General features: G+C 44.0%; 1 protein-coding gene across 12 annotated transcripts in view; it reads right to left on the bottom strand.

Annotated features, from left to right (window-relative positions):
• The window catches only part of LOC120400840 (probable tRNA methyltransferase 9B), a 66504-nt gene that overhangs the window by 22645 nt on the left and 28674 nt on the right, over positions 1 to 15185 (bottom strand). For all 12 annotated transcript variants that reach the window (XM_039530059.1, XM_039530020.1, XM_039529992.1 and 9 more), the window contains 2 exons: positions 10000 to 10196; positions 5743 to 5916 (listed from right to left, as the gene is read on the bottom strand). In XM_039530059.1, coding sequence (XP_039385993.1) covers positions 5743 to 5916; positions 10000 to 10153 — 328 coding nt within the window. In that variant the 5' untranslated portion in view covers positions 10154 to 10196. The remainder of the gene's footprint in view (positions 1 to 5742; positions 5917 to 9999; positions 10197 to 15185) is intronic.

Genomic DNA, 15185 nt, shown 5'->3' on the forward strand with positions numbered 1-15185 from the left:
AGGAGGGGGGGTGGTATGGCTGCATGCCTAGACATGGAATATCCCATTGATGTGGTCTATCACGTCACGGTAATCTGCCTCTGTAATCTCTTCACAAGTTTCTGCAAGAGCATAGGCAATTCGTGTGACCAAGTTTAAAGGGAGAGCCAGTGTGGTCCCTGTCCCAGTCAGGCTAACGCGTCCGTGCCACTGTTCCAGGAGGGGTGGGGGGACCATGGCTGCACACAGGCAAGCTGCATAGGGGCCAGGGCGGAATCCGCATTGTTGTAGGAGACCCTCCCTTGCTTCCCAGGTAACCCGCAGCAGGGAGATATCTTCAAGTATTAACTCCTGTGGGAAATGGAGGGAGTGTTTCAGTGCAGGTCTCCCAACTGCTGCTTGCTTCCTGCCTTTAACAAAGCCCAAAAAAAGGCAGTGTACCCATGAAGCAAAAAGCACCCTGCCCAGGCAAACCGCGGCAGGAACCCCAGGGTTAATTCCTGAGGGACATGGAGGTTTTATTGACTACTACCCTCACTTACCATTTCTGGGAGGCTGTGAATTCTCTAGCTGTGTTTGAAATGTCTGAGGAATGCTACAGTGTGAGACTTGAAACTAACTTCAGATTATACACAATGCAGGCTCTATTAAAATGTATCATTTGATGAATTTTTACAGTGTCCTTGACTAGTCCTGGTCCGGTGTTATCAGTGACTGAAAGAAAGCTTCAGAACCTGAGAAGGAAGCCTAACAAAAGCAAGGAAGATTTGGTGAAGGCAGTTATGAACCAGTGTGCAACAGAGAATAAAACTGCGCAGGAATGGAGAGAAAAGATGCAGCACTGGAAGGAAACAGAAAGCAGGAGAAAGGCGTTGACGCTGAAGAAAACCACGAGGCAGCTTATAAACCTCATGGCGCGCCAAACAGACTGTATGCAGTCACTGGTAGCAACACAGGCAGAGCACTACCGTGCCAAACCCCCACCCTCCCAAACCTCTTTCCCCTATGCACCAATGTCAGCTCCAAGTCCCGTTCCCCAGCATCCAGGTTCTTACCTACACCATCACCAGCTGCCCCCAACACCTGTACGGTCACCTATGAGCCCAGAGAACTATGACCCTTACCCTCTGCACTCAACCCCCATCACCATGCAACAGTACAATCCTGAGGTGCACAACAGCACTCCTGGCAGTACATATGCAAAACTATGAATGTACAGTTCAACAACCAACCCCCCTGCCCGTTTATTTGCTTTTTTTGAAATAAATGATTTCTTTTTGATTATGAAACAGTTTTTATTATTGCATAAAGTGAAAGATAACAAACCCCAAGGAAAACACAGGTAACAAACAGCAAGGAAAACACGGGCACTTAAAAGCACTGTAACCAGTGCACATCACTCCTGGTCAAGGCAAAAAACATTACTGTTGGCTTTCAGCCTCAAATTCCTCCCTCAAGGCATCCCTAATCCTTGTTGCCCTGTGGTGGGCATCTCTAGTAGCCCTGCTGTCTGGCTGTGCAAATTCAGCCTCTAGGACTTGCACCTCGTTGGTCCATGCCTGGCTGAATGTTTCACCCTTCCCTTCACAAATATTATGGAGGGTACAGCACGCGGATATAACCGCAGGGATGCTGCTTTCCCCCAAGTCTAGCTTCCCATAAAGGGCTCTCCAGCACCCCTTTAAACGGCCGAAAGCACACTCCACAGTCATTCGGCACCGGCTCAGCCTGTAGTCGAAACGGTCCTGGCTCCTGTCCAGCTTCCCTGTATAGGGTTTCATGAGCCAAGGCATTAATAGGTAAGTGGGGTCCCCAAGGATCACAATGGGCATTTCAACGTCCCCTACTGTGGTCTTTCGGTCTGGGAAAAATGTCCCTTCCTGCATCTTCCTGAACAGGCCACTGTTCCGAAAGATGCGTGCATCATGCACTTTTCCAGGCCAGCCTGTGTAAATGTCAATGAAACGCCCACGGTGATCCACAAGCGCCTAGAGAACCATAGAGAAATACCCCTTGCGATTAATGTACTCGTAGGCTAGGTGGGGTGGCGCCAGAATAGGAATATGTGTCCCATCTATTGCCCCTCCATAGTTAGGGAAACCCATTTCTGCAAAGCCATCCACAATGTCCTACACGTTCCCCACAGCCACGGTTCTCCTTAGCAGGATGTGATTAATGGCCCTGCAAACTTGCATCAAAACAATTCCCACGGTCGACTTTCCCACTCCAAACTGGTTCCCGACCGATCGGTAGCTGTCTGGAGTTGCCAGCTTCCAGATTGCAATAGCCACACGCTTCTCCACCGTCAGGGCAGCTCTCAATCTCGTGTCCTTGCGCCGCAGGGTGGGGGCGAGCTCAGCACACAGTCCCATGAAAGTGGCTTTTCTCATACGAAAGTTCTGCAGCCACTGCTCGTCATCCCAGACTTCCATGACAATGTGATCCCACCACTCACTGCTTGTTTCACGAGCCCAAAAGCGGCGTTCCACGGTGCTGAGCATTTCCGTTACCGCCACAAGCAATTTCATGTCACCCGCATTAGGCAAATCCAGATCATCGTCGGACTCCTCACTGTCACTTTGGAGCTGAAGGAATAGCTCAACTGCCAAACGTGATGTGCTGGCGACAGTCATCAGCAAAGTCCTCAGCAGCTCAGGCTCCATTTCACACAGAAAGCGTGCTGCACCCACAATGGCTAGAAACGTGGACGGCGAAACTGTACTGCTGGGAAGTGAAGCGATGCACCACGGGACGTTGGAACAGGAAGCGGAATGACCCACACACTTCCTTCCCCTTCCCACAATACTCAGCGGCAAAACGGCGCCAAAACAGGACCAGGTGCTCTGTGGGATAGCTGCCCACAATGCACCTCTCAGTATAGCGCTGCAAATTCTGCAAATGTGGCCACACTGCAGCGCTGGTAGCTGTCAGTGTGGCCACACTGCAGCGCTGGCGCTGCAAACTACCAGCGCTGCAACTCGTCAGTGTAGCCATACCCTGTGATAAAGGGGCTGGTTTCTGTCAGTGAGCGATATTTAAACTCGAGTAAAATTGTGTTATGAGTAAATTGAGAAAATGTACAGGATACCTTTCCAAATGCAGGCAAAGAGCTGTGGAAGATTTATCTGTTAGGAGTTAAGCATTTGAAAGGAATCTATTTAGATCTATTTATGCTTATAAGTTTTGCTAGTGTAGCTTTACTGCAAAACCCTCCAAATGCAGATGCAGCTTGTACTGATCAAAAAGTGCTTTTTCTGGTGTAGTTTATACCAGTTCCCTGAGCAAAATAAGCTATAGTGGCAAAAACACTTTTATGCCAGTCTACCTGCATCTACATTAGGGCTTTGATTGACATAGAAATGTGGCCAAAAAATCATGAAGATACTTCTAATCAACATTGCTATGCTGGCAAAAGTTTCTAGACTAGTCCTGGCCTGAGCATTGCTGAAGGACCTTATTCCTGTTGCTAGACAATCTCCTGGAAGATAGGGAATGCAAATGTTTATCATCACCTCTGGTGTGTATCTGTCTTCAGAAGATTATGTGGGGACAAATAGGACTCAGATGGGGGGGCTGTCTGCAGGATTGCCAAAACCCATCGCTCACAATAAATAAATTAAAATGAGTCAGATCCAAAACCCATGAGATTGGCTTAGAAATCATGAGACTTAAGTAAGAAGTCTGGAGTTCTTTTTATTTGCCTTTTGGTTTTTGATCCTTTAAAGTGCACGTTTTTAAGCTTCTCAGCAACCATGTGGGCTAGAAGCTTCCTTTAAAAAATAAATAAATAAATAAATAAATAAATTAAGACCAGAAGCTGAGATTCTCACATAATCCTACTACTCCAAGAACTTGTGCTTTGAAAAAAAAAAAAAACCCTTCAAATATCATGAGATGCATGATAAAAAAAAAAACAATCATGAGTTGGCAATATTATACGTTATCACATACGGCCACACTACCACCACCAAGATGCCCTAGTGCATTAACAGCTGACTGATGCTGAACCTGAGTAAAACAGATTATACTAGCAGGCAGAGGAAAGCACTCTGAAGAGTTTGCAGCCATGAAGTCACCTGTTGATGAAGGTACGCACCAACAATTGGTCAATTCAGTCTGTAGTCTAGGAGTACTCTTGGATAACTTGCCGATTCTAAGAGCTTACATAGCCGCATCTACAAGTAATGCTTTCTACCATCTCAGTCTCATCTGGCAGACAATGACCTAGCCTCAGTTGTTCACACTTTTACCACAACTTCACCCAAAACCCTGTATAAGTGTACAAAGCCATCAGTGCCATCATTCCAATGGGTTCCCTTATCATATGCATTTTCCTGCATATAGAAACATATACTTCAGCTTGTAATTACCTGATCTGAATGTACAAATATGGGGTTTCCACATGTCCAAAAGATAAGGCTTCCACCTTCTCACAAACCAAAAAGCAAGATACCTCTGCCCCTACCTCCCTACCAAGCTGTGCCACCATCTTAAGAGTTCAACAACAGGAAAAAATGGTAAGTTTTGGGTCTCAATCCTTCATTTGCTAGTAGTGTTACCCGGGGTTCTTTCAACCCAAAGCTCTTGGTATGTGCGAGGAGGTGTCAGGAAATAAATCAGGGGAGACACGGCCGTCCGACCAGATGGCTGGCACAAACAGGACAACACGACTGCTTTCACTTAAAGCTACACTTTACTAGTCTCAAGCACTTACACATGTCCACAACAAGATTAGTAAAACACCCCCAACCCTTGATAATTACCAAAGCTGAGTGTGGCTCTCGAGTGAAACAGCGGCAGGCTTCCAGTGGCCAAATCTTCCGTCTGCCGGTGGGGAATCGCAAGATGTATCCAGAGGGAGAGTCCAAAGAGTCCAAAAGAGGCCAACTATCTCAAGCTTTTCTCCCTTATTTATACATTAGTAACAGAATGACATGTCCCTTAAAGAAACCTTGTTAAGCAAGCAGTTCCAATGGGCAAGCAAGAGTCTCCTTCTGATTATTGATTAACCACGTGTGGGATTTTTCCAGAGTCTGCAGCCTTGAGACCCCAATAGACATTCCTGAGGCACATCCTACTCTTTTAAAATGTATGTATCAGCAACTTCAACACAATTCTTATCAGGAAGGACGTGGGGTCAAGCTGCCCTTGCTGTGGCACCCAAAACCCCCTCCCCTCCTGCCTTGGTCAAGCTGAGATTGGCTGAATGGCCAATTTAACAATAAGCCATAGTGGTTTTAGGCACTGTACTGGTTTGCCAAAGTCTCCCCGTACAGACGAGTGGCAGCACCTCTCACTACTGTGGTTGAATGAATGCTGGCCCTGCAACTCAGGGCCCAGTCTACTCCTCGCCACATAAATCTGTTTTACCAGAGACTCCTTTGCTGGCTCTTGTGTGGCTTTTCATCATATTTTCCTGCAGGCAGGTGTTCATCATTTCACATTTGTACCACTGGGAAAAGCCCAAATAGGACCTGGTCTATATTTGGGTTTTTGCAAATCACTGGTGTAGGCAGTGTGTGTACCAGTGTAACCTACTCTATCAAGTTACTAAAAACACAGCAAGCCCCTTTTTGCATTGGCAAAGTGGGGAGGGGTTTGCAGTGGTGTAACTAGATTGGTGCAAAATTTCCTTGGTCTACCCAAATCTTGTGTTGCCCTCTGCCAAAATACTTGGCAGAGATTGTGAAGCCAGCCTAGAAGCTCCAAACATGATTATCCTTTGAAATTTTGGCCAACAAATTGCCAATGTACAAAACTTACCAGCAATGGATAAGACAGCATCAAAACACTCATTCCGATATGGCAGGCACAGACTATGACACACCATTACTTCATGGCCATCATTTCGTGCTGACTCCACCAAAGGGAAGCAGTAATCACAGCCCAGCTTATAGGTTTGAGAATTGATATGAAGGTATTTTCCATTTCCACAGCCTGAAGTAGTAAAATAAGGAGGAGAAAAGAGTATCATTCAGTTTCTGTATGTGAGAGAATTTACTCCTGACATAAGCAAAGAAATGTGCCAGGGTCTGACCTCAATAATTTGAAATTCTCTGCCCACTTAAACAAAAAACAAAAAAAAACCCAGGATGACATTATAGAGGAATGTATTGTGTCTTGAGATCATTTTAGCACAATGAGCACAGACTGTTCCTATCTATCTGTCAAACAGTGGGCTCTTTGCTGTGTGACGTTAAGTGATGAGATGGGTTTGCTAAAGAGCATTTATCTTGGCTCTCTCATGGCATACAGAATCAATAATATTTATGTTAATGACACTATTGCACTTCTGCTTGTAAGAGACCAAAAATACTATATTAAAGCATCATATGGCAGCAATACAGCCTTGAATTATTCCTGTGTATTAAAACAGATAGACAAATTAGAAGTCTAAGTAATTAAATCACTATTAGACCAATCTGTTAAACCCATTGTTTTCTTGTTATATGCTGCTAATTGTTGTTGCCATGAGAACTGGAACTTTCTTTGTCTGATAGCTCCCTGCAGTTTCTTCTTCATAACTATATGCTTCTGATGTGGAGATGTACAGCCTTCCCATACTACAAAAATTCTGTTAAAATAATGTAACAAAACTTTAGACTAGAACTATTTTACTGCTAGCATTTTCATCTGGGGCTCAGGTATCCGAATCCTTATACTATCAAGTCTGATAGTTTGAAAAACTGTTTACATTTTGAAAATCTAAAAAGTTACCAAATGTGATTTCTCACCTCTTGCTTGAATGACTGTCATTGAAATCACAGATCAAATTAAGAAGAGGGAGTGAAGTGCACTGTGTTAGTATAATAGCCTTTCACTTCTGGAGACTTCAGTTCAAATCCTCTATGTCACAGGCAAAATTCAATTTGATGGTTCATAATGCATATGTATTTGTTCACGTGAAAGGAGTGAGGCCTATTTTATAGTGCCCTCCTCCGACCAAACCAGGCTTTTTTCTTGCTGAGTCAGCTCACTCCCTAGGTTAATTCTGTCTGAGCTCTCTTGAGGAACCCAAGGAAGCAGTTTCCAGCAGGATTAGTTGATTATTTTAAATGTTCTTAACAAACCAATTAAAAAAAAAAAAGCCTTGCAGCCTCTTCCTTCAAAGTCTGTGGAGACCAAATAGTCCTTTCTCCCAGTCTGTCCCGCACACCAGAAACTTCAATAATCAACATTTCCCAGCTCTTACCTCGGAGGCTCAGCAAAAAAAGGACCCCACAGTATCTCCTGTCTGTCCATGTGGTTCCTGGAGCAATTCCTCTGTGCAGTAGCTCCCATAGCAGTCCACTGAGGGAATAGCCCTTGGTACCTCAGCTTTCTGGAGGTTGTTGCAATCCCCTCCTCCATTTCCTTCTGCCCTCTTTTTCCAAGAGTCAGTTAATTAAGTTCCAACTCTTTCTCAGGTGCAGCAGGTGGGGCTAATGAGCCAGCGAGCCACAGGCCTCTGGCCCCAGAGAAATAGTATCCCTTATGTTTTCAAGGTTCACAATACACTAAAAACCTCTATGAAATTAATCCCAACCATTCATGAGAACACCAGAAATAAAAGAGACATGTAGAGCAGAAAGCCCAGTGTGCACACACAGAGCAATGTAGGGAACATCAGACATTACACTTTTGGCCCAAGCCATTGTTATTGATACTTCACTTTCATCAACACACTAAGAATTGAAAGAAAAAAAGAAAGGGGCTGGAGAGGTGATTTTAGCAAACTGAAAAAGGAGTAGAGAAGCTATTTATTTTTAGTTTGAATCCAGCACAGGTCAGTAGCAGTCATGAACTGGCCATATCAGATTTCTGTTTGGTGGTCAACGTGAAATCCTTCCATGGTCTGTTCAGTTTCTAGTGGGGAGGTGTCCATATCACTATTAGCATCCATACATCTGACGAAGTGGGTATTCACCCACAAAAGCTCATGCTCCAATAAGTCTGTTAGTCTATAAGGTGCCACAGGACTCTTTGCTGCTCTTGTAGACAATGTTACTTCTTAAAGAATGAAGACAGTGGCAAAACTACCAGCTGGCCAGCACCTGTTGTCCCTGCAGGCATGGAAGCACACTGGCGTGGTAGTACAGGGAAACTTGCCCTGGCATGGTCCATGCTTTAACTTTAGAAAAATAGAAAGCTTCAAATTCCAGAGTTATTTATCCTATATATTAAACTTTTCATATCCACTAACATCTTAAAATAAAAAAGGGAAAATTTATTTGCAACATTACTCAGCTATTTGGTCCTTTCATACTTAATAGTGGTGACAGGACATTCACCTCCCAAGTGTCTCCTAATGGCTGGGTGTGATACTGCAAGCCTTTCTGGCCTCTAGTGCCTTCAGTAGGATGTCAGTCTTTCTTTCTCTCTTCTTCTTCAGAGACTCAGCTCTCCGGCCAACTCACACAGGTCCATTATAGAAGAAAGAGGGAGAGCAGGCAGCAGGAAGCAAATCTGATAGGCAGCCAGGCTAACTCACACGGTCAAACTCCGGCCAACTCACACAGTCAAATGGATGAACCCCTTTTGGGGTAGCAAAGAGTTCAACACACTGCCTGCCTTCAGCAGTGTCTTCAGCCCCATCTCTGGGCCCTTTAAATCCCACCCTGCCTTTGGGATTCTAAGGCTTGTCCCCTTCTTGGGGCTTAGATCACTTCACCAGTGGGAGAACCAGGGCCCACCCACTGTTCCGGATCCCAACCCAGAGACACTATCAACAGCAGTTGCCTCCAGTTCGCTGCTGCTAGCCTGGGCCTTTTCCCACGTAGCCCCTTTTTCTTCACCTCTTACCTAATGGCTGAAGTTCTCAGATCTTCTTCCTTCTTACCAAATCACCAGCATTTTGGGCTGTATAAGTAGGAGCATTGCCAGCACATCGAAGTACATGATCATTCCCCTCTATTCGGCATGAGTGAGGCCTCATCTGGAGTACTGTGTCCAGTTTTGGGCCCCATACTACAAGGATATGGAAAAATTGGAAAGAGTCCAGCAGAGGGCAACAAAAATGATTAGGGAGCTGGGGTACATGACTTATGTGGAGAGGCTTAGGGAACTGGGATTACTTCGTCTGCAGAAGAGAAGAATGAGGGGGGATTTGATAGCTGCTTTCAGCTACCTGAAAGGGGGTTCCAAAGTGGATGGATCTAGACTGTTCTCAGTGGCAGAAGATGACAGAACAAGAAGTAATGGTCTCAAGTTGCAGTGGGGGAGGTTTAGGTTAGATATTAGGAAAAACTTTTTCACTAGGAGAGTGGTGAAGCACTGGAATGGGTTACCTAGGGAGGTGGTGGAATCTCCTTCCTTAGAGGTTTTTAAGGTCAGGCTTGACAAAGCCCTGGCTGAGATGATTTAGTTGGGATTGGTCCTGCTTTGAAAACCTCCTGAGGTCCCTTTCCAACCCTATTATATGATTCTATTAAATGCAAATGCCACCAGAACCCATCTTCTGGCACTCTCTCTCAAGCTCCTGTGACCAGGAAGAAGCACCCTTCCTTGCTCTTCTGGACCTACTGACCTGCTCAGGCCCTGCAGCTCCTTTTAGCTGAGCCTGTTGGGCTCAGATTGGCTGCTCTGTGCCGCCTCTCTAGGCAGGCCTGGAGGACCCATCTTCACTGCTCCTTTCTTGGGGCAGGGTACGGTAAGACCACGAGCCGTCCAGCAAGGGGCCTCAAAGGCCTGGTACACTCCATCACAAGTAGGTAATGGAAAAGTTGCACAGACACATGGCTTGTATGTATCTATGGGTGGCTCTGGAAGCAGGGCCATTATAGAAGAAAGAGGGAGAGCAGGCAGCAAGAGGCAAATTTGATAGGCAGCTAGGCTATGATTAAAAGAGTACCTACCAGCTCCAAAACACTCATTTTGCAGATAAATACTCATTTCAAACCTGCAGCCTAAGGCAAGGTGACCTTGACCATCCCCAAAAATACTGCTTAATACAGAGAAGAGGCATCCCTGGCTTTGATCATTATCAACACTCAAAAAAAAATTTTTTTTTAAACAGTTGTCATACTCAGGGATACAACTTACCAATATCAGCAATCAGGCTGCCTGGTTCCTGATCTGAAAGGAACTGTTGTACCTTTGGCCAAGCCTTGTAGCGTGCATCATGGAAGTGAGGAGCAATTTTCTCATACACATTATGGACGTGGTCCTTCTCCAACCGGCTTGCCTCCTTCTCCATCACAAAAAGGCTACACTAACTCATTGAGCTCAGTGCAATACTCCTAAAGAAGCAGAAAGGAGACAAAAACAAAAAGAAAGTAATCTCTGAAACCTGTGTGGTCTCGTTTTCCAAAATACAACCATAAAATTTAAGTAGTGTGACAGGATCAGGCCAGATGGCTACAGGAGAGTGTTAGGAGGCAGATATATTAGCCCCAGATTAAGTAGATCCCTTTTCTCTGGGTAAGGTAACAGGAGTAGTTCCAGAACAAGCAGGAACTTGCTGGAACCAATTAAGGCAGGCAGGCTAATTAGGACACCTGGAGCCAATCAAAAAGAAACTGCTAGAATCAATTAGGACAGGCTGGCTAATCAGGGCACCTGAGTTTAAAAAGGACCTCACTTCATTTGTAGTATGCATGCAAGGAGCTGGGAGCACTAGGAGCTGAGAGTGGGAAGGTGTATTGCTGGAGGATTGAAGAATACAAGCATTATCAGACACCAAGAGAAAGGTCCTGAGGTGAAGATAAAGAAAGTGTTGGGAGGAGGCCATAGGGAAGTAGTCCAGAAAGTTGTCGCTGTTGCGCAGCTGTTCCAGGGGGCACTCCACAGGGAGTGGAGTCCACAGGGCCCTGGGCTGAAACCCAGAGTAGAGGGTGAGCCTGGGTTCCCCTCCAAACCTCCCAACTCCTGATTAGACACAGGAGGAATTGACCTGGATTGTGGGTTCTACCAGAGGGGAAGGTCTCTGAGCTGTTCCCTGACCCACGTGGTGAATCTCTGAGGTGAACAAATCTGCCAATAAGCGCAGGACCCACCAAGACAGAGGAGGAACTCTGTCACAGTAGTATTATGCAATTAGTTTTGAATCTATACTTGGGATGAGTTATCATAAACAAAGAGAAACAACTGGGATTTTTAAAACAAAAAGCATTGTTTAATCTGTGTTGCTTTCTGATATTTATATCATACAATCTTGTATAACAAGTGTTTAGCATGCAAGACCTGTCCTCATGACTAAGACTTGCTAATTTTGTGTCCAATTCAGCAACACTTACTCATATTTCTTCTGGGGGAATTCTGCACAAATTAAAAAAAAAATAAAAAATTTAATTTCTGCAAAATTTTGCATACTTTGTCAAAATAACACAATATAATCACACCAGTTTCAATTATTTCAGTAATTTATTTCAAAATCTTGTCAGCAAGTATGTATGTAACAATACAGACAACAAAAAAGATTCAGGAATTTTTTTTTTTTTGACAAATAGATTCCTTACTAGGCATATATTAATACAGAACTCTGAATAATAATTCATTTAACTACAGTACAGAACTGTATTTCCTGCATCCCTCAGAAGCAGTGCAAAGGCTTGTGGGGAGTCAGGGGTAACAGAGGAGCTGAGGGAGAGGGAAGTCATTGCTGGGAAGGAGCCTGGGTATGAACTTGAAGGGTTGTTGGGTATGGGTGGGAAAAGTATGGAACAGGGCTTTTTAGGGGGTGGGGAGGGATTGCTAAGGAGCACCCCCATGCAGACTCTGGCTGACTCCTAGCCTCTTCCATTCAGTCAGGCACATCTGCCCCTGTCACCATGTGTCTCTGTGACCCTACTCAGTCATCCACTTTCTCCCTGTAGCTCTGCACACACACCCTGCCCATGTGACCCTGCACCTCCACTCCCATTCAGCCACTATCCCAGTCTGTCCTCCCCCACTAGCTCTTATGAGCCCCTAACCCCCCAGCAGCCCCACGCTGTCTGTTTCCCCATAAACCCTGTCTCCTGACCTGGCCCAACAGGCACTGTGAAGAAGGCAGGCTCTTTCTCTTGCCTATGATAGCTGGGGCTTGCCAAGAGCTGCTGCTCTACTCTAATGCTACTGCACCCTTTGGTGAGCAAAAGGTGGAACTGCAGCAGCTTTTCAGCAGAAGCTATTTTATGCAAAAAGATATTTAAAATATGCACAGCACATGAAATATGCATGTGCACAGTGGCACACAATTCCCCCAGGAGTATCACATTGTGTAAATAATACTTTACGCTGGATAGTCCTGTTAATTTCAAGGTCAGAAACAGTGGCAAAATCAGGGCCATCACCACTATGAAAATCCTTTAATAACATCATTGCTGAACTACGATCCCTGCATGCTGAAGGAAGTCATTACAACTACCACAGGAGACACCCAGAGCCAATTCTAGTCCATTCAGCACTTCTCAGCCACAGCAATCTATCCTTTTGTCACCTTTAGCTTGGATTACTATGCCTTGACCTAGAACAGTGGTTCTCAACCAGGGGTCCCTAATGAGTGTTATAACCACCAAGGTTGTAAAGTAGAGACACACAGATACCTTTTACTGAGTCTCTCTGTAAGATAAGCTCTAACCAGTGTCTTTATGTTGACTATCTGCATAAACAGAGAAGGTCACAACTAAGTTTCATTTGGGCATGAAAGTTAAAATGTAAAAAAAAAAAAAAAAACGTGGTCAGGAAGGACACAAGCGCCAGTATGTAATTGGCTAAAATTTTTATTTAGGAGTGTGGGATAATGTGATAAGTTTAGTAAAATTGAAGGAGGTAGCTAGTTTTACCTATATAATGTAAGTGAAAAACAATGCTCTTTGGGAATCATTTCCGGATTGCAGTGCAACATGAAGCTGCTGGAACTCTGACTCCACGACTGCGATGTACGAAGGCATCGCCGGGAACCCCCAGATGAGTGGATCCTGACTGGCCATCAGATGAAATTTGTCTGTATATAGGGAGTGGTGAGCATAAGATATTTGCTTGGTATATATATTCTGTGTGTGTTGCTAATAAATAAATGTTTAGAGCATAACTGTGTAAGGCTCTTTCCAAGGAAAAGGTTCCACAGACCCATAGAGTCATGAGCCCTGAGGGAAAGGGTGGGTACTCATATTGACCAGGTTTCTTCCTGAGCTCCGTGGGTAAGGATAGGTGCCTTACACCCTGAGCCCTCAGTAGGGTATAGGCAAGGTGCCCTAAATGGAGTGGGTAACATCCTGTTCAACATATTCATAAGTGATCTGGAAAAAGGGATAAACAGCGAGGAGACAAAGTTTGCAGATGATAGAAAATTACTCAAGACAGTGAAGTCCAAAGCAGACTGCGAAGAGTTACAAAGGATCTCACAAAACTGGGTGACTGGGCAACAAAATGGCAGATAAAATTCAATGTTGATAAATGCAAAGTAATGCACACTGGAAAACATGATCCCAACCATACATACAAAATGATGAGGTCTAAATTAGCTGTTACCACTCAAGAAAGGGATCTTGGAGTTATTGTGGATAGTTCTCTGAAAACAGCTGCTCAATGTGCAGTGGAAGTCCAAAAAGCTAACAATCTTAGGAACCATTAGGAAAGGGATAGATAAGAAGACAGTAAATAACATAATGTCACTATATAAAGCCATGATACCTCATAACTTGAATACTGCATGCAGTTCTGGTCACCCCATCTCAAAAAAAGATATATTAGAGTTGGGAAAAGTACAGAGAAGGGCAAGAAAAATGATTAAGGGTATGGAACAGTTTCCATATCAGGAGAAACTGAAAAGACTAGGTTTCAGAGTGGTAGCCATAGTCTGTATCAGCAAAAACAACGAGGAGGAACTAGGACTGTTCATCTTTAAAAGAAAGACAACTAAAAAGGGGATACAATAAAGGTCTAGACAATCATGAATGGTGTGGGGAAAAAGTGAATACGGAAATGTTATTTACCCCTTCACATAACACAAGAAGTCACCAATGAAATTAATAGGCAGCAGGTTTAAAACAAACAAAAGTACTTGTTCACAATGTACAGTCAACCGGTGGAACTCGTTCCCAGGGGATGTTGTGAAGGACAAAAGTATAACCTGGTTAAAAAAAGAACTAGATGATTTTATGGAGGACAGGGTCATTAATGAATATTAGCCAAGATGGTCAGGGATGCAACATATGCTCTAGGTGTCCCTACACCTCCAATTGCCAGATGCTGGGATGGATCACTCAGTAGTGCCCTGTTCTTAAACATCTGGCATTGGCCACTGTTGGAAGACAGGATACCGGGCTAGATGGATTATTGGTGTGACTCAGTATGGCTATTCTTATGTTCCCAAGAAAACGTCTTAAAGCGTAGAAGGGGGTGGAGAGCTTGTTTCTCATCCTGGAAGACCACTGTTCGTTTTTTTGTTTGTTTTTTAATGTAAGTAATGGTGTCTACATAATGCAATGACGACTACCTTAGAAATGCACATACAAAGAAAAAGAGAAATAGTAATGACCGTTAGTTGGCTTGTTTTAGTCCTTCTTGTGCAGCAATATGTTCCTCTTTGGCTGTTACAGAGGCTTAAGGTCACCATTCTTCAAACACGTATACAGGTGCTTAACTCTGCATGTATGAGTAATCTCACTGAATGTGAATTCAATGAGACTATTCATGGGCCTAAAATTAATCACATGCATTAGTGTATGCAAGGAGCTTTGGAGGAGAAGGTTTTTTTTTAATTACTATTATTACTCCTCATCATAACCAAACTGCTATAGGAGCTTGGGGCGGGGGAGCGGGAATGCCTTCAGAAAAATGCAGGCTGAAATAGTTGAAATGCTCTGCTGTTGGTAATTTCAAGAGGAAGATGATGTACTATCAAATATATTGAGGAGAGAGAAATAAAAAGGGAAACTGTTCTTTGAAGAACCTGAAACATCATTTCAAAGGTTTGCTATCGGTTTATTACACAAGAGGAAATAACTTGTAGGCTGATATCAGCCGAAGGGAGTGGTGGAAAGCCATTGTTTATGTTATGTTTTAAAAGAAGGAGTTTAAGTTTTCAAGTTTGCACCTGCTAAGCACACCTTCCTTTCAAAGGATGAACATCCTAAAACTTGTTTCCTATTTGAGACACATTAAAAACAAATATACACTAACGCAAGAAAATAGGTACATGACAGGAGACACAAAGACTTACTTTAGATGTTTAAAAAAAAAAAAAAAGAAACTTCAATGGCAAAATAACTTAACAAGTATTCCATGTAAAAATGCCTTCTCCT

Source organism: Mauremys reevesii, linkage group 1, assembly GCF_016161935.1.
Source record: "Mauremys reevesii isolate NIE-2019 linkage group 1, ASM1616193v1, whole genome shotgun sequence".
In the NCBI taxonomy this organism is placed as follows: Eukaryota; Metazoa; Chordata; order Testudines; family Geoemydidae; genus Mauremys; species Mauremys reevesii.